Source organism: Beta vulgaris, chromosome 2 (assembly GCF_026745355.1).
Source record: "Beta vulgaris subsp. vulgaris cultivar EL10 chromosome 2, EL10.2, whole genome shotgun sequence".
Classification (NCBI taxonomy): domain Eukaryota; kingdom Viridiplantae; phylum Streptophyta; class Magnoliopsida; order Caryophyllales; family Amaranthaceae; genus Beta; species Beta vulgaris.
Genome location: NC_079203.1, coordinates 49,867,016 through 49,893,516, shown reverse-complemented (window position 1 = coordinate 49,893,516; position 26,501 = coordinate 49,867,016). Strand labels below are relative to the sequence as shown.

At 36.0% G+C, this 26,501-nt stretch overlaps 1 protein-coding gene across 1 annotated transcript; it reads right to left on the bottom strand.

Annotated features, from left to right (window-relative positions):
- Window positions 1-1,090: 1,090 nt before the first annotated feature.
- Window positions 1,091-25,457, bottom strand: LOC104908019 (clustered mitochondria protein). The gene is made up of 29 exons (XM_010697069.4): window positions 25,144-25,457; window positions 23,479-23,851; window positions 22,967-23,028; window positions 22,570-22,759; window positions 20,240-20,380; window positions 19,960-20,116; window positions 19,608-19,801; window positions 19,398-19,499; window positions 15,918-16,053; window positions 15,662-15,790; window positions 14,031-14,418; window positions 13,690-13,794; window positions 13,279-13,397; window positions 12,451-12,559; window positions 12,229-12,366; window positions 10,008-10,142; window positions 9,744-9,914; window positions 9,515-9,601; window positions 7,554-7,688; window positions 7,022-7,168; window positions 5,963-6,031; window positions 5,560-5,718; window positions 4,188-4,244; window positions 4,031-4,071; window positions 2,887-3,006; window positions 2,464-2,773; window positions 2,237-2,344; window positions 2,064-2,135; window positions 1,091-1,853 (listed from the first exon to the last, which is right to left on the bottom strand). Exons 2-29 carry the CDS (start codon window positions 23,822-23,824, stop codon window positions 1,446-1,448), a joined length of 4,335 nt encoding a protein of 1,444 aa, XP_010695371.2. The 5' UTR covers window positions 23,825-23,851; window positions 25,144-25,457; the 3' UTR covers window positions 1,091-1,445.
- Window positions 25,458-26,501: the final 1,044 nt, after the last annotated feature.

The window sequence follows — 26,501 nt, the reverse complement described above, 5'->3', positions numbered from 1 at the left end:
TGCTCGAGTTACTTGATGTTTTGGTTTATTTATCATCGACCATCCGCAATGATGTCTTAGGATGACCCTTATTTTGGGATCATCGCTAGTTAGTTCTTTCGCTATAAAAAAAATAAAATACCGAACCCTTTCTACTGGAGAATAATCTCCGAGATAAACTGTCGCTCGTATATTATAACTTTTACAACTTATCGAGATTCCTATATATAGTATTTGATTTTCGACATAACAATATTTACTCATTGGGTCATTGGGTGGATTATCCAAAAAATAGGATCCTCATATTTCCCCTACTTGTGCAAGGGTTTTCATCTTACCTTAGAAAATGGGTGAATTACCTAATCCTAATAAACTATTAAAAAATAACTGCTTATGTTGAGTTGGATTTTACACGAGTAAATAAAAGATGGAAGAGCATTAAAATGTACGACTAATTCAATATTGGGAAGAACAAACAAAGACAAAAACTAATTTCAAGCAGCAAATAAATCATGGTGGCATTTTTTTACCCAGAACAATAATAAATGTAAAGTTTAAAAAAGAAACAAGAACAACTTTTTATAACATACAAGCACTTATAATAGGATGAAAGTAGTTTACAAATTCTGTCATGTAATCAATTAGTCCCAAGAAATAATTCATACTATTAACTCTATCTAAAATTTAGGAAAATATTCAATGCTAATCCTAAGTTTTGGATTTACACTTTGGTAACCAAACTTAAATTTAGTTACCAATGGTAACCTTTCATTTTTTTGTTACGGTTCAGAATGTGACATTAATAATCATTTTTTGTTTTCGTTATAGACAACTCGTAAAAGAGTTGTTTATAAAATAACCATTTTAAACTAGAAAGGAATAAATTCAAAATTATTTTTTCTTTGTTTCTCATTAAAAACCTATTTCTTTCTTGTTTTTACTAAGAGATGAACGAAAAATAAGTTCTTTCTTTAATGAAAATATATATTTATCTAAATATTAAGGACCTCAATTTGTAAACAACCCAAAATCAATAAAGAAAAATGGTTAATAATACCACTTTTGAGGTAAAACCATAAAAACTACGCAAATTTACATGACAACACTCGAGTTGTGTACATCATACCCTTAAAGGATGAGCAATCCATATACTTTTTCAACGTTAAGAGTTCACAAGCATTGGCCGAACCCTTGTCTAACAACACTCATGATTCTACTGTTTGGCTATGTAAATGTAGCATCCCTTCAACAAGTACAATTTATTTCAAAAGCGCGAAACCTAAAACTAAACTACATCAAAATCGCCATAAACCTAGCAGCAACTATTTTCCAATGAATACGATCCTAATCAACAGGATCATGACAAAAAGGAATATTGGACAAGAAGTCTGAACAAATAGACATCTTCACGTTTCGCAATGCAGGAAGTTCAGTACTCTTAAGACAAGAACAATACACGTTCTAACTTAACTTGACGTTGGTTTTGCCTTCTGTTTTTTGGAATCCAATGAAGCTAAACCTTTACCTAGACCAACAGGGGCCTGATTTGGCAGTCCTTGAACATTCTCCTCTACTGAATCTTCAGGCCCAACTGCAGGTGGAATTTGACTTTTTTGTCTGTCCACTTCGCCATCATTCGACTTGGGAACAAGCCCTGAACTTCTAAGGTTCAGGAGTTGATTGTCTCCTAGCATGGAATGTGTCAACTGTCTCCTAGCATCAGCTTTCTTCCTAACTGAAGCTGTGGCACGAGCTCTTCTTTCATCACCTCCTCTACCCCGAGCGCCTTCCCCCATTATAGCTGCATTTAAAGATTTGTTCACGGAAGCAGCCGAACTCCGAGATCCTCCAGCTGCTGCAGCAGCTTGCAATCCCTGTACCAAATTTAAAAAAAAAAAAAAGGCAAAGAACAAAGTCATATCATAACAAAGTAGGCAGACAGTCATTTACCACTCAGTGACTAGATATAAGTGAGCAAGAAATCAAAACTCAACAAAGTTCTTAAAATGTCTCATTACCAAGCAGTTGAAGGCCAAAGAATATGATACAAATTACCAAGCATCATTCCAAATAACTCACTATACCTTCAAAATATCAACTGCTTTTCGAGCAGCAGCGGCATCAAGCGTTTGCCCCTTCTGTTTCTGTGCATTCATCTGTCAAATAAATAATGAAGTGGTTGAAACGAAAAACATGATAATACTAATACAGGCTCAAGAATGTGAGTCTAAAGGCCGTTATCACATAAAATACTTACCTGAAGCTCACGCATCTTGAATGTCTTCATCCAGTTTTGTGAGTCGCGTGTCCTTGAATCCTCTTCCCCAAGTTGTTTGACAAGTATATCGTAAGTTCTTTTTTCATGCTGCCACAACATGGACTCCACTTGTCAACACAATGGTGGTTTATGAAACAAATTCAGGTGCATAACAATACCATAAACAGGTTTCATGTCTTCTTTTCACAGCAAGCAACCAAGCGTACCTGGTGAGAAAGTTTATAGGCACCCATACAATTGAAAGCAATAGCAAGAGCATGATAACAAACAGCAGTTTGAATATGCTCCTCCCCTAGCAACCTCTCATTCTTCTTCAGAGCTTCTTGCAGGTATCGAAGAGCTGTATCCATCTTTCCAATATCTTGATACATCATTGCAACATTTATGAAAGTTGCAGCAACATCAGGATGATCGGGTCCAGAGGACAAGCTCAATAATAGCAATGCCCTTGACATATGACGTAACGCAAGCTCCGTTTGGTTAAGTCCATGATAGAAAAGAGCCATGTTTCCATAACTGCAAAACCATGCAAGATAGGAGTGAATAGTTACATGTCCAGAGAGTAATAAAGCAAACTGTCTAGAGTATAACTACCTGCAGATTAGAGCAACATTCTGCAGAATGCATACCTGTGAGCAGTATCAGGGTGGTCCAAACCAAGGCAACGCTCATTTATGATTAGTTCTTTGTGCTGCTGCATTATTGCTCCAGCCATGTCCCCAGCATGATAAAGCACCATGGCAAGGTACCTAGCAGAACAAAAATTGATGTACATTGAATCAAAATACTCCAGTGACAACTAGAAATAACGTCTATCTTATCCCAGCAGCTCCATCCTTATTTACGGAAATCAGTACTACTCTTTAATAGCAGAAAAAATACCTAGTGACAACTTGAGAAGCACTAGTAAAAAGAGCAATCTGAGGGAGGGGGGGGGGGGGGGGGGGGGGGGGGGGTTGGAGCTCTTCTTTCTATAGTCAGCATACAACAAAATCATCACATTATTTCAAAATTAACTTCAGAAAAGAGGGGAGCAATCAGCCATCACTACAGATGCCTCATTATTAGTTTGACGAGTAAAAAAATGAAGATATAAGAATCAAAGGTAAGGTTGGTTATATAATGGACAAGAAAATTTGGTGGCGGATCAAGAGAAAAAAGGAGGAATGTTGAGATGGAGAGCAGAAAAAATTGATGTTATGGAGATAGAATAAAAACTTCATTTTAAATATAAGAAGCATAAAATTGGACATCCTAGAAAAAAAATACTATACGAGGAGCACATAACTCCCCGAAATATTTACTTTCCACTAGTTTCGACAGGAAATAGTGGAAAACACTAACTAATTAGTTATTTTATACAATTAAGTTTTTGCCACCCAGATATTTTTTGTCGTCAATTCCTTTTTTGCTCATGTACAACACATACCATTTTTTTTAACTAAAAAAATTACCATATAAGGTAGGTTATTGGATTTGTTCCAATTTATATTTTCAAAATCAAGATTTTATAATATTTACTATTGTCCAGCCCCCAAGTGGTAATAGATGGTAATGACATTTTCATAACAGAAAAGAAAAGTTTCAGGGGTGAAGTAGCATAACCATGGTATCGATGTGAGATTTCCTACACAAATGTGCACTTAAATGCATTACCATTATAACTATTGATGACCGCTTACCAAAAGGGTCATAAGGAAAATGATGTCCGTGTATAACCAGAAAAAAAAAAAGAGAAACAAAGAGTTGCAAATAATGAGATGATTAATATACCTACAGCAGTTAGCCACCTCTCTATGCATTGGACCAGTCACCTACAAACACAAAAGCAAAAACAAGCTAAGTTACATTTTTAACTGAACCAGAAAGATAGATAGAAAGCAACGCATTCGCAGATACAATAGTACATGCAGAAAAATGAAGTTCAAACCTGCTGCAGTATAGAAAATGCCTCTGAAAACGCTGTATATGCCTCCCCAAGCATACCCTGCAGAAAGTGATGGAAAGCACTGAATAAGCTTCTGCAACTCTCCACCAAAGATACGCACTACCCATAAGAAGTACAGAAAACTGGAATAAACATCCCAGAGAATGGACAAGCGAATCTAGTTGCATGTTGACCATCCCACATTCAGATAAAACCCATAATTGATTTTGATAATATGATGCGTAAAGGACTTCATCTAGAGAGGGAACCAACACTGTTACTCATTGCAGCAACATTCTTGGGCAAGGACTTCCCAAGACCCCAACCCCCTTCGTTTTCAGTCAATACCCTATATCCACAACATTATGCTTCCTTTACCTCCCTTGCTTTTGGTTGAAAAACATATGGCGTTTATTCCCAATTGTTCACTTTGACTCAAATCCCACCTGCTTGTCGCCTAAGCTTGCTTATACCACCATCTGATATTTGTCCCAACTCAAAAATATCCCACTACTTCTCAGCCTCTTTCAAACATAGAGCCTATGCTGTAGCTCCTCTATAAAAAAATAACCTCCTTCCTTTCGTTCAAATTTCTGTCCTTTCTCCAACTTTCCCCTTTCAGAAACCCTCAATTCTGCACCCACCTTTGTTTTCAGCCAAAAAAACTATATAAACAAGATAACCCTTCTTATATTACCCCTGCTTTTGGTTGACACGAAATATCACCTTCCTCTCTATTCCCAACTGTTTGACACTTTGACTCAAAACTCACTTGTTTGTCGCCCACATTGGCTCACCCCTCCGCCCTCTAATATTTATCCCCCACGATAAAATCCCACTACTTCTCAGTCAAAGAAGATAGAGCCTTTGCTATATGTATTAATTATATTATATATTAATATTCAGAATTTCTTTTATTGTAGTTTCAGGTGAAAACATTTTTTTATACCACGATAGGATCCATTTAACAAAGGATCCTGATTTCTTTGCAAATATTCTTTCTTAGTTTTATCTTTACGTAAAGTTTATAGAGTACATCTATATAAAAAAGTTCTTTGTCTAAACCTGTAACTGTAAATTTGTAGTGGTAAATTCAATGCTCAAGTTGTTCCACCCGAATTCCCTTGCGACCTTTAATTTGAATTTCTCTCATATCTCCTACTCTTTCCTTGGAAAACCTCAATCCTGCACCTCCTCCTCCGCCCCCCACCTCACCCCCACCCCCCGAAAAAAAAAATCTCTTCTAATAACCTTGTAAGGTGGAATTTCCATCATCCTATCTCTTAAAGGATAACTAAATATCATCGTCACAAGTGCAAGCATCATATCCATTATAAGCAAAAGAGCCATAAAAGAGGGAAGAGATCAGACGTACTTCGGCCAACTGGACCTTCCCAGTCTCAACAAGATCCCTGGCTTCCGAACATACTGGAATCGAATGCTTCACAACAGGCTGGAGATTCATGATGTCTGATGTTTGAAACGGTCTTGCATCAGTAAGATCATATTTACGAGCTGCAAGACTTATCCCAACCTGCCTCAAGAACCAAACTAAGATATAAAAAGGAGAAACCAACAAAGCAATCATGCAGTAGAAAAAATAAAGCCATAATGCAATTAGGGGAAAAGGCCAGTCCCAATCTGCTAAGACTCAACCCATCCCCTCCCCTGCTATTCACCAATGCAAGAAAGAAGCACGATAATCCAGCAAAAGGCCAGAAATGTGTTCAAGAAGCTATTTGATTATTCACCCTGTTCTTCCTTATAAGTATATTTACCTTTTGACAGAGATTGCGAATAACTGAAACTTTTTTCACACTTGTTCTCGCATCATCTGGCAGATCAAACTACACAAATAAAACCTTATAAAGTGTAAGAAGAAAAGGCACAACATTATTCCAAGAATTTCGATATATATATATATTAAAGGGACAAAAGTAATACTTCCTCCATTTCCAAATAAGTGCAACGATTACTTTATCATGATCAACTTTGACCACATACTATGTTATTTAAGACTGTCGATATGTTATCTACCATGGGTATATGCTTATAGTACCTTGTTCGAATAGGAATTTGGGAATTAGATAATACTGGTTCATGGAACAAAGGAAGAAGCATGAAGAAGAGACATCTTACAATCAAGATCTTATTGGATTGGAGGGTGAATCTTCTCAAGAAGGGGAGAATGATGTGGATGGGATAAGAGCTCAACAATGTCGGCTTACTTATTATTCATCTTGCTTTTCAGAAACCACACGTTATTGCCATGGCTCCTAAGGCGTGGGTTTTACGTGTTTCGAGTTGTTTTGTTTATGCTACTTTAATTTGTTATGGGGTCGTGTGCTTGCTAAGTAGTCATTTTTAAATAATGGGCTACTTCAATTCATTTATTAAAATGCAGGTCTTTTTATTTATTTAGTTAGTTGTTTAGTTTCCTAATAATGGTTTGTTTCCTTCTCTTAGGAAAAGTAGGGATCAAGTCATTTTCTAGAGTACCTCGGGTAGTATATTTAGGAGGATGTTTATAAATTGAATTTGTGTGTGAAGGTTGTGTGTTTCAGAACCTAAAGTTCAATGTCGTTAAATTTTGAAATCTATCATCAACTTTGCCATTAAAAACCTTCCAACCATCAAGATCAATATCAAGATATATTTTCAGGTGGCATTTTGTTATATTTAATTTCAATGTGTAGTTTTGAAGAATCAACATTTTTATAATTTTTAATAATATATAATCAAAGATAAAAATGATCAAAAGTGTGCATGACTGTATTTGGAAACAGAGGTAGTACAAAAAGAAGTACAAAACAGTCAAAGATACTCCACTTGCATACCTGATATTTGATTTTCGCAAATTCCAAGATGTCAGACCATAATCCATCAGCACTCATGCCCATGTACAATGGTGAACTCTTTTTCAGAGATGATTCATTTTTTGACCTGTATTTCCCCTTAACAGACTTTTGATGTGAACTCTGCTCCTGCAGAACGTACAGAGTACGAAAAATCGAAACAAAACTCAAAATTGACATCAACATAATGATGAAACACTGGCTGCTCAAAGTGGCTGACTGGATGAATAGCTAAAGTTTATCCATCAAAAACTATCCTTCAATAAAAGAATATCCCACCAACTCCTGTCAAATCTACTTCTTAGTAAAAACAAATTTTGATAAACACCCGATAATTTATCACCTTAAGCTATGTCTCCCAACAAGTGTTCGGACAGAGGGAAACTTAAAGAGATACTTGAAATTTCATCTTCTCGATTTCAGGATGAAATGAAAGGAAATAACTAATAGCATTGCACCATTATCCTCTTTTTTCTTTAGGAGGTGGGGTTTCTACTTTCCCAAAGATCGATACCTTTTTTTGAGATCGACGTAGAAAATTGCTACCGCTGCTCTTTTCTGAAACAACTTGAGAATTGCCAAAGAAACAATTGAAAAAATGTGTAACTGACGGTCCAAGCTCATGGTCATCTGTATCTCTCACAATATCCTGCAACGCGACAAATCATAAGCTCAGGTATATAGTCCAAACAAACTGTTGGTCAAGCAATATTCTGCCATGCAAAGATCAGAAAATGAATCTTCATTCTTGACTATCTGTGCCCAATAAAACAGCCAAATGTAGTTGCCTGATGGTAACATCAAACCCCAACAATGAGTAACATTTGGACTTTGAATCCTAATATTCCGCAACCATTCACACCTATAACATCGATCATACAGCAATAGTCCGCATATCCAAACTAGACTAATCCTAATATACACATTAGAGCTCAACTTATATTATGCCAAAAATAACTAAAAAGGAAATAAAGGGTAAATTACCCGTCTCATTATATACAAACAAGCACTTTGGACTTTGAAGAGAACAGTTCGATAGATATTTAGACTATTTTTCTCTCGTTTACATTGCACAGCCAAAAACATCTTTTTTACCATGTTGCCGGTTAACATCTTAATATATAAAAGCATATCTCACTTGCTTTGTGTAGTTATAGATCTTTCTCTTGGCCTGTTGGGATCACTCAAGACAGCAACAGGGTCCTATGACATGCTTAATTTACCAGATTAGCCAGCCTTACTTCTATATGTCGAATGCAGTCCCCATTTCTTAACATGATTTTATCTAAGGAGAACAATAGCCTCTCTATCTGCATAGCTTTGGACAACTCATAAGAGGTTTATCAGCTTTAAGATGACGAGTCGATTTAGCAGCATGATACATTGATATTAGAGGACACTCTTCATTCAAGAACATTCGCTACTCGAAAGAAATCAAAGTCTCGGCTCCCTGCTGACACTATTAGGAAAATGAAAGTACATATTTCTTGGTAAAGTTGCAGAAATGAAAAGACACTAGTAAATGCCATTGGTGAAAAAAAAGTATTAACTTTGCAATTCATTGCTTGAGTCGAGAGGGGGTCAAATCTGTTGATTGTTGTCTAAATCTCACTAATATATCCTTAAATGAACTTAGTAAGGCAGAAAAAAAAAAGTTGTGGCATAGAAGTAGATAAAGAGCAATTTGGTTGCAAAAGCGTGGAAAACGAGTCTGTTCACAATACGAGTGCAAAAGTAAGAAAGTAAACAGCAGATTTTAGAATATTAAAGCTCAAATCTCAGGCCTCAGCTAAACTCAATACCTAAAGGTTGGTTGTTGACTTAGCATCAAACATGGTCTTAGTAAGATGGTGATAATCCTGAGAGTACAAGCGCATGCTGATAAAAAAAATAAGAATAATTGTTTTCAGATAGTAAACTTGAATGTCCCAATGAGCCATCTCCATGCCAAACAGCAAGATTTTTGCCCGTGGTTGGATAACTTCTTGTAAACTTAGAATGGTCAACGAGAGTGATGCACTATAAACTCTCAGATTAGTAGCTACTACTTGTGTGTGCCTTGCACACATCAATTTGCAATCTCCAAATCAATCACTTTCAATAATAACCTTTGTTGCCTTTCTTACATCAATTTGGGTTTAAATGTTCAGAACAAAAAGCAGAACCAAAAATATTTGCCATTGAGAACGCAAAGACTAAGAGAAAGACCTATAACTATATCAAATAATGAGTTCCTTACTTCAACCTGCTTTCAATGAACACATAAGATGAATCAAGTAAACAAAGTCAAGCTGCATTATAAGGCAATAAAACTCCTTCATCAAGTGCACCCTTAACTCATCCCATCTTGTCTTATCTTATCCACGGTTAAAGTTATAGCCATAAACTAGTCAAGTCTCGTAACCATTTCACCATTTACGTATATGACAAAAGAAACAAATCATGTGTCTTTACCCACAACAGTACCGAAATTACCTTGAGCAAGTGTTTTGCAGCCCTTACTGCAATCTCATTAGTGCAAAGATCCCAAAGATGCGGCATATGTCTGGTTCCTTCAGCCACCTGAACGATCATTCAAATAAGAGAAGGAAGCATATTCATCACCTGATCGGCAAAAGCTAGTAGCCTCTTACTAATATCACTTATAAATCTGATAGTCATAGTGGTTATGGACAAAGGTAATACCATGGCCGAACATGCTTACTTTTCCAATATACCGAACATTGATTCCATGGGCATGAAGTGCTTCAGTTAATGTTTGACCATCCATAGGTGACACCTCAAGTGTGCAAAGATCCTGTATGAACTTTGGCAGCACAATATCCGTGAGATAAGAGCTTGCTTTCTGCACATTATCTTCATCCGATGCTATCTCCTGGAAATCCAAACGCAATCATCACTTATGTACCCATTTAAGCAAAAATTGAAAATACAAAATTGTCCCAAATCAAGAAGCAGTAGCACACACTTGGGGTGATCCAGCCAACTTAAACTCTGTAAATACATTTGGGTTGAAGGATATCTGTTCACATGTTTCCAATTCAGTACCAGAACACAGAACCTCTTCAACAGGGTCTGTTGTTGTTTCTTCAGTAATATCATCCTACAGAAGAATATCCTTATTAATTCATAAGCACATGTAGTTCAGATAAAAAGTAAGCAACAAAATTCAACAAGACGAAAATTTTCACAATCAGACAAAGCCTTGCTGAGAGTCAAACTCAAAATCCAATGAGCTTTCTGGAAACAAAGACATAAATAAACGGGATAATTTCGGAGGCCAATATACAATTTTCATTTTCAAACGAGTTACGGATAGAAATGTGGAAGAATATAAATCTTCTATCTAGTTGAAGGGTATAAAGACCTGTAAAGACCCTCTATGTAGTTGATATGGCATCCCCTTGGTGTTTTTCTAATCTAATTAATTAGTACTTGTTTAAAAAAGAAGCCCAAATGATTCTCAAAACAAACTTGTTACCCAAACAGCACAAAATGTATCTCCACAATGGAACTAATTTCTGGATATAAATTTCATTGAACTAAAAACACTCTAGAGAGTCTGAATGACCTTATTCTGGATATAAACTTCATTGAGCTAAAAACACTCTAAACACTCTAAAAGCTCAGGAGAAAAATACCATAACCACTTCTTTTGAGACTACTGTGATTGTAACTAGGTTGGACAGCCGCAAAATATCTACATTGCCCTCATCATATATCATAACCACACTCGTGATTTAAGATCATGCTCCCCGGTCCCAATTTCCCACCCCTGACAAAAGAAAGTCTGTCAGAACTCCTTCAAATGCATGAAAACATTCTGACGAGCTCAAGAGTATTGGCACCAAATTATGCGTAAGATAAGCAATCAGTAGAAACCAATTTTCAGTCCAAACTATACAAGGGGATATGCCACAGCGTTACCAAATCACAGGTTGGATCCACGAAAGGCAAACTGGATCGTGCAAACCGCATCACTGGCCCAATAAATTCAATCCATTGCACAAATATAAAGTTAATCTCATACTTAGGTTGAAATGGAAAATTCTAATTCTACAGTTACCACATGGACTGAAAAAACAGAATCACTTAAGCGAGGGATTATTTTAGCCACAGTGAACAGACCCACCGGATCATTGTCCTGACAACCATACCCTGGATAAAGGGAAGCAGGGCAACTGTGGAGAAACCAAGAAGCTAAGCAATCAACAATTTCTAATTTGTTCTCTTTTTTTTTTGTTTGATTGGTAGATGAGAAGGAACGTCAACTACTCATCCCCATGTGACTTAGTGACTTACCAATTGCCAAAACCTTGTTTTTTCTTTGTTTTTTCATTGCACTCCTATGAGTCCTATACATAACTCAATCACCCTATACCTATACCTTTCAAAAATACACATCAATACATCACTCCTCTTTTCTCTATTCCAAGTATAATAAAAAAAATATTTACAATTCAGTTGCAAGTGTAAATTAAGCTTTTTACTTTAAAAATGTTGATCATAATCTTGTTCTCCAATTTTCTACGTGCTTTTGTATATCTATAAAGTATCCAGTGTACCCAATTCACCAAATCTGGAATTCCATGAATCTGTAACTGTACGGCTGCACCACATCTCATCGAAGTGTGTACCGTGCAACATTGAAGTAGCATAATAGTTATGTCAGAATCTCAAAACTCACAACCCACATTAAAGACATGATATGCACTATTATTTAGATTTGTAGCCATTGAGCCACAGGAGAAAAAGCAAATAAAATAAGAAAGGCATTGCATTTTAGAAGTACTTAGGTTTACACTGATAAGATGACATAGAAAAACAATAAATAGTCAGGATGTCAAGCACATTTATTCAGGACTCGTTCGGGATCATTGTGAGTTTCAAATTTTTAGTTTTATAAATGTAAAAGTCATGATATAAGGGGTATAATGAACTTAAAATTAGTCATACGTCAATTTGAAAACTAACAACAGATAACTCGAAACTGTCTGGTTTCCATATTTTTGTTTTTAGTTTTCAAAAAAACTGTTAAGTGGAAACAAAAAACTCAACAGAACAAGCCTTCAGTAATTATGCTATGTCAAAAATAATTAAATATAAATAGTCACAAAACTCAGAAGATTTAGCCCGCAGAAAAGACAATCAAAATTTTAGAGATGATTAACCATGGAAGGTGCACTTACTTGGCTGTGCAAAGCAACAGCAGTATTTGAGTCACTAACAGATTGCATGTCTGTGTTCGAACTATGTGATGTTTCAGAAGCCAAACTTTCATTTTCCTCAATCTTTGATTTATTATTGGGTCTTTTTGCAGCTTCAGCCTTTTAGTAACAAAAAATCCCATCAGATAAGGTGGAACACACCAGCCACTGCAATCTAGAGATGAAAGATATGTTATAACTCACTTGACAGAAAGCTCGTATAAGTTCAGGCCTCAATATACAAAAGCGAGACCCTGCACCAGTATAATTAGCATCACGAGGAGTGACCCTCATCAAATCCAGGAGGTAATGCCTGACATCAAAAAAACAATAATGAGAAACGAAAAGTAACAATGACAAGAATATCATTAAATGGGCAGAAAGCAAAGAATCACCCAACATTACATCGAAATTCGATAACAACCGCATAAATGTCATCAAATTAACAAAGAAGTACAAGCATAACAGGAGCAAAATCAGTAAATCCCTTTTTGCATCATGAATTCTCCGCATATTTTTTTAAAATACCAGATATCTAAATAGACAATAAAGTATTTTAGCACATCAAAGTTACTAAGTTCTTTAGTCATTGCAAGCTCTTGAAGTGTTCAACCACTTAAATGCTTGATTTATCCTTTAATTTTCTGTAATATGCAGTCCATTCAATCAAATCACCATTTCCATTACTTTTTGTCAAGAAATCAGTTCATTTACGAATTGTAATCACATGTTTTCATGTTTTCTGTTCAGTCTCTAAGTAACAAATTTCACTTCATTTCACCCTTGGGCCTTGATACAAAATAAGATCACGTTTATAAGCCATTGCAGAGAAGAAATCCAAATCAAAGGAAGAGGAAGACAGGTGTGTTATAATCTATGTTTCATCAATTCACCTGCACTCTCTGAACCTAAGTATACACCCTTTGAAAAGGACAAAGAATTGGGTCCAAAAGGAAAGCACAGCAATAGTGAAAACCAAGAGTATAACATAACATAACAAAAAAAAAAGAGGATCTTCATATACTACAACACCTGTCATCACTGCCAACAATACCCTTGCATTCCACAGGTGCAGCTAGTTTGAACTCATTGCCAGACTCATCAAGGACAGTATGCTCCTTCAAGTGGAGACATTTTGCAGCCTCCAGAACCTGGAGAGGTTCACAATGGCTGATTACTGGCAAAGATACACAGACATCCTAGATAATAACTAAAGTATCTATAGAATAGATGACGATGAAAATTTAAGAAAAACATATGGTAGAATATAAAATCCTTCTATGGCACTACTGCATAGCTAAAGTAAGGAGGCCAGAAAATTATTACTTTCACAAATAAAATACAGATCATGAATTCGTGATACTGCAGATACTAGAGAGAACATAGCACGAAAATAAATAAAATTAGATCTATACAAGTTAGTCAGCTCAGATGCTTCCTCACCTTGCGATGAAATATCTCATTCCAGCATATCTTTTTGCCATTGTCTACAGAACCATACAAAAGGGAGTCTGATTTATCTCCTTGAAGGATGCCAGGTAAAACACTCTGCAGAAATGTGAATAAAAAAGTAAATGAAAAGTGACATATCCTGTTTACAACAAAACAAAATGAAGAGCCAGAAAAAATGGCATAAGAGACTAAACGAGATGCACCAACTCAATTGGCAAACACATCGAAATCACAGGAAAAAGTAGAAGTGATACTGTTCTTTATTTTTAAAAACTAGCGCACATCTTTTAACCTATAGGAAACTCAAAACAGATCGGTCAGTCTCACAGCACCTGTGCAACCACTCTATGACCCCTGTAGTCAATTATAGCCATAGCCAGGTTATATAGCCCCTGAACATCAGCTTCCTGGTATGCCTTGGTGCCTTTTAAATCATTATTTGCAGAAGCATATGTAGCTTGTTCACTATCAGCCAATTGAATTTCAGCAGATACATCAGTGACAACATCACCATTTGTATCCTCTTTCTTCAAGGCATTTGCTTCAACCCCGTTGCATATATCAGCTGCTCGATCAGAAGTTTTTCCTAGAGGTTTCTCATTGGAATCTTGTCGGATGTCCAAAACGTTAGGCTTATTCATATTTTGAATATGTTTCCGTGGCAGCTGCTCAAGGTCCGCGTCAACAGCAAAACTGAAAAATATATTGTTGTGCACATACCTAGTACAAAGTAAAACATGATGACATTATTCAAACCAATATGTGTTTAAGGAATACTTTGATAAACAAAAACTAAATAAAAAACATGGAGTACAACAAAAAGACCACCCAGCATAATTTCTCTTTTTTAAGTGACATCAACCGAAGTCGGCCTATACGCATTATCACCCCCATTGAGTCAAAATATTTAGAATATATAATCAGCAACACTCCAGAGCTTCAAAGATTCCTATCCATTAAGGTAGTACTGATAATAATGTACTACTGATACTTAAGTAAACAACTGATACTTAATACCAAATAAACCCAAATCAAACAAGCAACAGACCTAAGTGTCTTTGATGCCTAGGGCAATAATTAAATAGAACGTAAAGTAATTTTCTAGCAGTTCATAAGCTGTGACATAAGCCCAAAATTGTATCAAGAACCTGAATTGATCCAAAATCTGCACAAACCACATAAATTTCAAATACATGTTCAACGCAAACTTAGAGATGGAAATAAGTACACAACCACTTGATTTAAAACATAGGAAGGTAGAGCATCAAGGAACAAGGTATGGGTATAATCATCCTACTCCACAAAGACGTGATAAATCATATCTATATGTGATATTTACATTTTCATAATTAAAACCATATAATACGACATTCCGTATCATGCTTATGTTTCCCCGATCCCAAATAACATTTAATTCAAAGAAAATTTATTGCGTTCAAAGCCATTAGCTCAAATCTTCTTCTTAGATAAGGGGGTAGGATTCATTTTTAATATTTTAGAATCAGCTCCACCGTCATAACGTTCTTTACAGCAGTCACTCTAAACTTAAAATAATAACTCCCACCACTTCTTACTGTCCATCGTCCTGTTCTTATTAAGGCTACACTCTCTCTCATAAAAAACTAACTTCTACAATGGCACCAGTCTCAGATATCCCCTTTCCATCCTTCTTCTAATTATTTGATATCTCAATATATTTGTCCAAGTTCTTCGAATGCAAAAACAAATATTAAGGAATCAGCAAAGCCATGGTTGAACCAGAAAAAACAGAACTTCTAGAGCGAGGCACTGAAACAATTGTTGTAAACTTGTAATACCTGCCCCTCTTGTCTGCACTACAGCAGTCATTAATAATCACATACAAATAACTGTTCAAATGAAGATATCCAAAAACACGCATAACTAGCAAGATAGGAAGAAACCTCCACTTCCTAACTCTATATTATCCGATGATTATACTCACATATGAAAGCATTCAGGATCAGTCGGATTGATTGGAGGTATACATCTGTTAATGACTCCAATGGCACCATCTGTAGCCGCATCAACAAAGTCAGAAGTCACTTTATATAAAGCTCTGTCACGTAATATCCTGAAATTATTTCAACAATGATTAATAACCCACAAAATGAATCAATGTCAACGCAGGCTAACACAAAACATTGTAGCTGAAGAAAAAAATCCTTGTGCAAGATAGCAACAATCAAGAGCTTGTTCACCTTTCTTGGGGAGTTGAATGCGGAAACTCGCGACAAGACTGCAATTCCTCATTCCAATCCCTTTGCATGCCAATTAGCTCACTTCCATATGTCAGTGTTACTGCATTTTCAGCCCTAGCTGCATCACGTTTGTGCTCTGCAGAACACCAAAAAGGATAAAATATATGAATAGCACAAGAGTTTGTAGAAAAAAGAAAACATTAAAATAGCTGAAGAGGAACAAGAAATTCTCCAAGCTCCAATACACTATCTATGGGCGTTTGGATATCTTGGGAAGCCCATGTCAGATAATATTGAGATCCCATAAAGTAAACCACTTTATAAGCTTAAAGAGTTATAGATTATTGCCACTTAGTTTTATAATGAAATTGTAATCTTAGTTTCAAAAAGCGCCGACTCAGACAAGGGCAGTGACATATACATAGAGCGCGCATCATACCGCCTTCTAGGAGTTAAAGGCTTTGCACAATACAATATAGCCCATAGAATTTGCGAGATAAACAAATTTTGCCTATCAGGTCCAAATTTAAGGAACAACACTAACTCCCACCTGAAACTGCTCATCCCTTCGCTCTTCTATACCATGGTCTTCATGCCTTGGGGCTCAAAGGAGATCAAAAGGCAACCTATCCAATATAACATCTCAACCTTGCAATTGTTCTTTTAGTAATTGCACAACTATGTGCGACGTTGCCACACAAACCAAATGTGGTTGTTTTGGTGTACACATGACTACATGAGGGTCATGATCACATACCAATACCAAAGCTTACCATTAACAAAACGGCAAAGATGAGACTCTTCCCCTGTAGACAAAATAGTTTGTTCTGCAAGAGACTCATAAAGACTTTACACTGCCAAAGATAATGCATCGGAAATTGTGTAAATCAACCAATTTTATAACAGAGTTGAAGGCTACGATGAAAGCAATGAAGGAGTGCGCACACTTGAATAGGTGATCCGATAAAGCCAACATGGTACCTTTTTCTTATGACTCAAGCAACCCTTTCATTAAGTCCATTGTAATCTCATCAGATTCAAGCTATGACAATGACAAAGGTTGCATTAGTCGAACTAAACTACAAGAGGAGGCCAGGTGTTGTTCGCAAGTCACACAATTTTGAGCATGTCAAGCCACATCCTTATGCCTCCCTATAAAATAACATATAATAAATTTTAAGCTCTCTTAGATGATCCCAATTCGTGAATCATGATACTCAAGAGAATGCACAGCAACAATGCTAAAGTTTTAGGCATAAGGCCTTTTCCGTTGATAAAGTATGAACACATGTGTCTTTCCCTTTTACTCAATCTCACATATGGGATATTTAATGAATGTGCCTTTGGCGGGTGCTTCCTCCACAAACTCACATGGCCTAAGTACACTAATCTCTCACGCCAAAATGAACAACTCTTAGAATCCACATACAGCCTATGGCCTACAAGACAAATGCCTATAATGCTCTTACTAACATTGTATCAAAATGATGTTAAAATAAACTAGCACAAACTCACGTAAATATACGTCAAATTTTAGACATTTGTCAACGCAAAAGGTAGGATATGAGTCTCCTAGTGGCCTTGGTGAATACACAAGGCAATTTCAGGCACATCTTCACTGAAATTTGAATTACACTAAACACATTAGAGCCATGCCCTAAAAGTAACAAGTAACAACTCAATAATTTTAGACATTTGTCAAAGCAAAAGGTAGGATAGCAAAACGGGTGCTCTCCCTCTTCCCCTCTATCAGAAGATTGCCTTGTGGTGCTTCAACGTTCCCTTCTTAATCTCTTTCATCTCATGTTGTCCAGCCGACGCGAGGTAATAGGTGAATACAGAATCTCATAGTGGCCTTGGTGAGTACTGAGTACACAAGGCGATTTTAGGCACATCTTCATCTCGTAGTCTAGTTTGATATACCGAAATTTGAATTACACTACCTAGAATTAACAAGTAACACATCAACAATGTTAAGACATTTGTCGATGCAAAAGGTAGGATAAGAATCTCACAGTGGCCTTGGTGAGTACGCAAGGCGATTTTAGGAACATCTTCACTGTCTGATGATACTAAAATTTCAATTGCACTAAACACATTAGAGCGATGCCCTAGAAGTAACGAGTGACACATCAATAATTGGTATCAGGCATTTATCCTTGTTCAGAGATCTTTAATCCACACAAAACCTATTAAGAGTCGTCTTTCTTCTTAACCAACACCACGAAGAAGGGCTAGTTGTAGGCTCAACCAAACTAGCTACTAACACCTCATGGATTAAACGCTAAATTTCTATCATTCTCAAATGGTGGGTAGCGATCCAGGTGTACCTTAATTAGATCACGACCTTTGTTAAGGACAGTGATCTTCCTTGCTGCACACCTCCCGATCATGTTGAACACATTGAATTTACAAGGATTTGTTCCAAGTCCAAGGGAGCTAAGCCTAAAGGTCACCCAAATTGTGTCTTTTATCCTTTCGTTCAACATCATTTCCACCGCCTTCCTCTTGTCAGGTTCTCATCACAGCCTTAAGGAATATTTTGGTGCATCCCAAAGAAGGACCCCCCTGAAGCACAAAGCGTCAAGGGATTTCATCCTATCTCGAACTCTATAGTTGGACATTGTTGGACACTTTAATCATTGCATTCCAAGTATCACATCTCAATTGGAGAGGATTCAATCGCATATATCAGTTCCTTGAATCCAATCCTTCCACATTCCTACGGTAATGCACTTTCCCCCATACCCAACCAGACTCCAAACCACCTCTTTGATCAGCCCAAATTTTCAACTTCTCTGGTATGTCCAAGGAGATGAAATTGTGCATGGCTAAGGGTCAATCATAACAATAACCTCGTGTCCCCCTAATTTTACGATTATCACCAATTAGATAATACTCCTAAAGGATAAGATATCCGTTTTTTATGTTTTTACTACAATTACAAATTCTCTTCAAAATGCCATCAAAAATTTGTGATATCTCATTCGCCATTGGTTCTAAACTCTCACGGTCTCACCATCCACAATCTACAGCAAAAGAGTATTTTACTCACTTCTCAAGTCAATCTTGCACTTCAATTGAATAATGAGGTCGGTATTCTCCAATCTCCACTTAAAGTATAAAATGAATCGTAGGAATTATGAACATTTAGATATTTTATTATATAGTAATATATACTAATTACATCATCATATGCATTATATTGCACAAAACAAAAAAATAATCAGTATTTCATGTTTGAAAAAAACATAAGCAGCAGCAACAACAACAATGACCACCTCACAAGCTAGCACATATCCGTCCAGAAGTTTCAGCAGTTTATCAGCTTAGTAGAAACAATAATGAAAGCCACACTTCAGTCATATGAATGAAAGTTGTCAATCCATAGGCAAACTACTATAAGCATATATAACATGATAGAGAATTAATGGAAGAATTCAGAGGAAACAATAGCAAGTAATGCAAGGAGTTACTTACCAGGTAGAGGATATGGACCAAGCCATGAATTCGGAGGTAACAAAGATTGAACATTTTCAAACGGATGTGCAGAAGCCTTCTGGTCCAAAATTTCCCGAAACGCTTCACAATATCCAAAAAGATAGCATATCAGAAAGAGGAATGCCAAATCGGGATTGCACCAGTAGTAGACTGTCTAGACCATAACTTAACAGTTGATAGGAGTTTTACCTTTCTTAAACTTTGAGCTAATTCTTTGCAAGAGTCCAATAAGAGTAGTTGCCTCAACAGCACCTTTGGATGGTCTGGGATCTAAGCTGTTTCCAGTACTTGAATTAACATAAAACATTCTTGTCGTTCCCGTGATGCAAAACTTGCCACCCTCCAGAGTTGTCACATCCAAATAAAGTAAGTCTCCAACAAGCCTGATATCATCAAAATTAGATATGGAAAGTAAAATAAACATAGCAAGGGTTGCCACTTGAGATATCCTATTTAAGGTATAGTAGCCTAGTGGAGATGGAAAGGAGGAGAGGGGAAAATGAGAAGACACAAAAACGTGCCAAAAAAATTATAGCTTCACCTTCTATGACTTGGAGGAGGGTTGAATGATGAGAACACTATGCTTTCAACACACTTGATCTCCTTTGAGGAGGAAGAGGACAATTTATTAAGAGAGCCAGTAACATCTTCCATAAAACCAAAACCATCCACTTCTGGAACTTCTGCTTTAATTGAATCTGCAGGCATAGAGAGGAATGATGCAAATTGTCTGAGAAGGCTATATTAAAGTAAAGATGATACTCATAAGGAATCGATTAGAGTAAGGAAAAGGAAGATAAGTATAGATTAAAAATTCAAACCTTGGACACTCTCAGAAGAGCTATGTGATGTCTCATGCTGTAGAGCAAGAGATGTTGAAAGTGATGCATGAAGGGTTGAAAGGGAAAGCAATTCCCTTGTGCGGTGCACATGGGCCCTCACAGATCTATCATCATAGAAAGCTGCAACAAGAATTTCAAAGAAAAAATACAAATACAAAGAACCCTTCAGCATTACTGGCTACACTAAAGCACCAAAATATCATAAACTCTTAGCCCTTAGGTGCTGAAAAATCATTTTTAGGCTAAGAAGAACAAATCTACGCTATATGTAAATTACTTTTTTATGCTTTGACGAGAAAAAGGATAGCTTACCGCATATTCTTTTTAAATATACCAAGTTTTTCCTTCTTATATATTTTTAGTTCTGAGTACCACATTTCACTTTTGCCTTAGTTTTCCTTTTATCCTTGTTGCTGCTAAAAGAAAGCATACAAACCCAGCTTTGTTTTCATCTCTATTTCTCTCTTTCCTTTGAGCCAAATTGTTAGACACGTTATTTTTCTGGTTCGTAATGTAGTCATGACAAAGAATGGAAAGTTTAAAAAGCCCAAATTTGATACTTTGGAATGCAACCAGTACATCCTTTCCTTCTTCAATGATAGATTACTAGGAAAACATTTCATAAAGTACCTCCATTTGATAATTGCCAAAAGTGTTATCTTTTATTTCATGATTTTTGTGATAAATATTTTCTTCTCATATTTTGCCATTGTTTTATTACTAAGATAAAGTATTACTGTATAGATATATAATTGGTAAAAGAATTTACTATAGAGCATTCTTATAGCCTTTTGCAATTTTAAATATTTTGAGAGCAATTAGTAGTTAAGTTTCCTCAAAAATGAATGCAACACTTACATTATTATAGTCAAACTTTACAAACTTTGACAAACAAGTCCCAACACATATATAATATACCATAGTCATGTGAGAACTTGTTACTTTTGTCTCAATGTGTAGTTTCATAAAATAATCCTTTTAGCACTTTTATTAATACATAATTAAAGATATTAATGGTCAAAACTCAAAGTAGTGTATTGAAGACCAAGAAACTCAAGTGTTGCATTCTTTGTGGAGCAAAGGAAGTATATTTTTAACTCACTACGTATAATGACACATCTTCTGAAAAAAGGTTACATTTATTAAAGGTGTACCAATTAGTTATCTACAATAATGCTAATAAATCTGTGTCCCCACATATCGAATTCGCCATTGCTAATGTTATTAAGTGAGACATACTTTATCTTATGAACTTTATTCGAAAAATGTGAATCTTAGTATATTTTCCTCCGCTGCTCAATTGATTGTCTTATTCGGTTTACACAAGCATATTAACAATTTGTTTGAATAAGAGGAATGGAGAGAATGGGAAGAAAAGCAAAGAGAAGGAGACAAGTTAACTTGTTTGGATAACGGGATGGGGGAGGAAGGGCAAAGGAGAGAGAAGGATCCATTTTTCCTCCCCTTCCCAAATTAAAGGGTTTTAGAGGGAAAATGGAGCTCCATCTTCCTCCTCTCTTTTTTTCCAATCCCCCCTTCCTCTTCTCCAACCCCCCCCCCCCCCCGCGTATGTTGCTATCCAAACTAAGTGTAAGAGTTATTAGTAACACACTAATGAAGTATAAATTATTTGGGTAGATACAGTTGAAGAACAAGAATTGATTGGAGTAACAGAGATAGTGGAGGCCCCCCACATCTGATGAGTATGAAGAAAGATTGTTAATGGAAGGGCATACAACCACATGAGTTGACTGAGTGGGCTGGGACATTTAAGGTTAAAGAACAATTATTTAAGGACCGGCCAATATAGTTAAAGGACAATTATTTAAGAGTCAGCCAATATAGTAGAGGATAATTGTTTGATGACGGCGGTTGAAGCTTATTTGCATATTGTTATATCTATCAAAATAGCATTCATCTCTATCTCCTTCTATGTGTTCTTTACATTGAGAATATTGTGGTTAAAGAATTCTAAACTTTGACCATATTTTGAACAGTACATATGAGGAAAATTTTAGACAGGAGGGATCTTGCTTGATTCATGTAACTCCAGGAATAAACAATTGGTTAAGATTACGCATCAGTTTCGCCCAAAAATCTGGAAAACACATATATATATAACGATGACAAAGATAATCAAAGTGACAAAAGCGATGTCGTCCTCAGAAATCAAAGTAGTATTTCTATGAACAATACATGTCTGCCAAGTAAAACATTAAGATTCTGGCCTAATATACAATTAAAAAAAAAAAATCCATTGCTTGTAAAACATCTTGCATGTCTTAAAGCGAGAAACAAAAAGAAATTACCTGAAACCATTTCCAGGGAGCAATCACCCGCAGTGATGTCTGCAACTTCAGAAATTTCATTGTAGTCCTCAAGATGATGAACTGCGCCATCTTTTGCATGCAATAACAAATCATAACATGTAAAAAAACATGTTTCAGGTGCATCAAGAAGAAACTGCCGCACATCCATCACGGAATCTCCGGGGTTCAACTGCAATCACATTTTTCATAAATGTCGCCCTCTCAGACTACAAGGCTTCACCAACCAAAAATTGGGATGAAAATGATTTATAAGGATCAAAAATCTCAGAGAAGTAATGAAAAAACAGGTAAAAGATGCGTAACCAAAGGAGATAATACACAGGCACAGAGGCACTTCATATATTTTTTTCTCCAAAAGTATGAGAGCATAACTCACTTGCAATTCCAGCTTCTCACCACCAAGGGTCTTGACAGAAACAGGGTAGAGATGAAGTTCACCTGCACCACAGAAAAGATGAAAGGAGAACAAAAGGTAATAGGTAGAAGATACATTATCATGAGAAGCTTACATGAAGTCACTCAATAGGACAATTATCAGGATTATCCAGAAAGAAAAAATAGTGCCATATAACCCAATTTATACATTGAAAATCACTTTTATGTTTTAGCTACAACACAATCAGCTGAGCAACCATGTCCAAAATAATAATCAACACCATCACCTAAAACTCATGAGTGTATCTTTTCTTCTACTATCAAATATGTCCCTTGTACTCCTTTATTTTTGTTGCTAGTTGCGCAACACATATGGGAGGTTATTATTGTGGAATATATCCCTCAGATTATCTTTTTATTTGGTTCCTTTTACTATTTTAACAAGCGGAAAACATTTTTCAAGTTAAATTGTCACTCCAAAATATAATTTATATCCGGCTAATGCATCATTACCTTGCCTGGGTGGGTTTATTGAGTTTGAGGGCTCTGCCACATTGACCTCAGATGCAGTGCTAGTTAACTCTCCACTTGTATCTATCCCATTAGCTTCAGATTTTGCAGCGTCAATGGCATTTGGGGTATCATTTGCAGAAGCATTTGGGGTATCATTTGCAGAAGCATTTGGGGTATCATTTGCAGAAACATTTGGGGTATCATTTGCAGAAACATTTGGGGTATCATTTGCACAAGCATTTGGGATATCATTTGCAGAAGCATTTGATGACAGAGGCACCTGGGAAGAATTTGCAGGAGTATGTGATCCCTTCCGGTTCCTCGCTTTATTTGACTTGCCTGCCATATGTTACCAATTGACAGGAGAGCAATTCTGACAAACAGAAAAAATCAGAGCATTAAATAAGACGCTGCTTCAATTTTATTTTGATATTATATATCATCCCCTGCAATGGCATTTGTCCATGAAATAATATAAAAAATCAGTGTCAATCGATCTTGTCCAGTTATAGCTTAAACAGGGGAGGAGAAGTACATTTCTGCCAAAAGCAACTTTATTTGTGGTTTTAGTAAAAATTTGATCACATATGTTCATCAGATTAAGTCACCATTTACTAGAACTATTGTGGCTTTTCTTCACTCACTATGAATGCAATTCGTTCCTGCTCCCTTCCAGACTTATAAAGTAATGCAATTTGAAAGAAAAACATCATACTGCCATGATTCTGTAGCTCAAAAATTCAGGTGGCACGCAAGCTATTAATAAAGGATATGATGCAATTGCACATAAAGACACTTTATAAAGGTTGTGCTCGCTCTATCCACTCCTAAAACAAAATTTCAGTAGTGCCAACTCCCATATAAAAGATCCAAACATTCATCACAACTATTTAGTATAATTGTATGTGTGACCAATAGCAGGTCCATAAATGTGGGACTAAAGGTGCAAAAAAAAATTCAGACCCATCACATAATAGTGAATAGTGATATATAACGTTCGAATAGTGATATATAACGTTCAATATCATAGTTCAAATCTCAAATCCAATTACAACCAACTTATCAATCTGTCAATTACCAATTACAATTCACATTTGATTGTCCGAGATAATCCGAAATTCATTGTGATAATAAAGGCTGAACTTCACTAAACCCAAAGAGGTAAATCCCTCTATATAAAGAGGAATGAACCAAATATCAACACACTGATTTCCCCAAAACTCGTCACACTCACACCACTTTGTAGATAAAAAATTTAGGGTTTGCCGATACGAATCCATAACTCAATTAAAACCATTGCCTCTATCAAACACCACAATAGAATAAACATCCAATTTATTTACTCAAACATCCTCATCCAATTCAATTACTCAAACATCCTCATCCACCCACCTTCATTAATAAAACACTGCCTATTGATTCCTCCCACCAAACGTAACGCAATTATGCAACCAAAACAACCCCACAAAACAACATCACCTCAAAAACAATGCAATCATTACAACTAACTACGTTGTTAACAATTAGCGCAAATCAATAACAACCATTTTCAAAAACAATACACTTAAAATGAGATAGAATTATTTTAAAAAAATACATCCAATTTACAAGACTCGATTTTCGGGATTATACGACATAAACACATAAGAAACAAGGTAGAGCTACCTTTTGTGTGCGGCGGCTATGTGCCGCGTGCGCGGAGATGCTGATTAGCGGCTGCTGGTCGGCGGGTAGAAGAGAGATTGTGAGGGTGAGACAAGGGTGAGTTAACTAGTGAGAGTAGAGAGTCAGTTCAACGGTATAAAACCTCTAGGATTTAGGGTTTACATGTATACTTATACTTTATACTTCACTTTGTTCTTCAATATTAGAGTTTCAACAATTATTCAACTTAAATTAGTATTTGTTTGGACTGATTTTTCAATTTTTCTTTTTTTTTTTTGAATGATCAACAAAACCTGAAGTTGTTGTCTTATTAGGCATTGATTATTGTGAGTGTGGATGAGTAATAGATATGGTGATGAAAGATTATATAATAATATGTCATGCAGAAATTGAATTACGAAAGTATATGATTAAAAACTGAATTGACAATACAATTAGGATAGTCGGAAAAATTATGAAGGTATGAGATTTTAGATTGGAAATAGACAATTAGATTGTATGTATGTATTGATTTGTCTTCACGCCTAACATATTTATTATGTCAAGAGAATGGTAGTTGAAGGATTGAAGGTGGAATGTGTTTGAATTGAATTGATGAGTTTGAAGGTTGTACGAAAGTATTATGAGAGAAAGATTGATGAAAATTAATGATGATCACCGGCGATAACTTTGATAATAATTATTAGTGATTGAATAAGTATTTGTAAATGAGGATGGAATAAATGCTCTGAGGCGACATATGTGCTCTACATTTTCGGTTGGATCAATGACGGACTTATAAATGACCCCGCATATTGCTGAGCAAGATTAATACGAAATGCAGACAACTGTAAATAATTGCTAGCACCATGTGGCATGTCGGAGAAAAGCTTTGTTGCCTGCATTTTTGTAGCAGCAACAATAATAATCTATGGATGATGCTTGATGCGTATCAAAGATAAAGGTTTCAAAATCTCTTATTGCCTTTTTTACTTAAATGTCTTTAACAAGCTCTAATTTTGCATTAGATTTTCAAGATAATTTTTATTTTGATTATGGGATATCATAATAAGTTCTTTAAATCTGGAATTTTATTATCTTTTCCTTTTTTCATATTATGAATAATGATTGCGTTTATTATGCTACAAAAAGTTCATAAGCATTTTTAATTGACGTAGGTGATATCTCAAAGGGAGTGGATTATGTAAGCCCGGTGAATTTAATACTAACACTTGAAATTGATACTTTAGAGTAAACATGCATAGTCCTCGTCACTGGGGCGCTTGCAATGATAAAGACGGAAATCATTTTAGGAGTCTACACCTTGCAATATTTAGAATATCGTAGGTGGAGGGTATAAGTCTTTGTGTGTCCAAGGA

Bases quoted from the DNA above. Each gene is read 5' to 3' on its own strand.
- LOC104908019 (XM_010697069.4), bottom strand. From the start codon at position 23,824: ATGGCAGGCAAGTCAAATAAAGCGAGGAACCGGAAGGGATCACATACT. The intron at 12,560-13,278 runs GTGTTGTAGTAT...TTTTGATGTCAG, and splicing joins ATTGTTGGCAGTGATGACAG to GCATTACCTCCTGGATTTGA. The intron at 5,719-5,962 runs GTAAATATACTT...TTCTTGAGGCAG, and splicing joins TTCGCAATCTCTGTCAAAAG to GTTGGGATAAGTCTTGCAGC.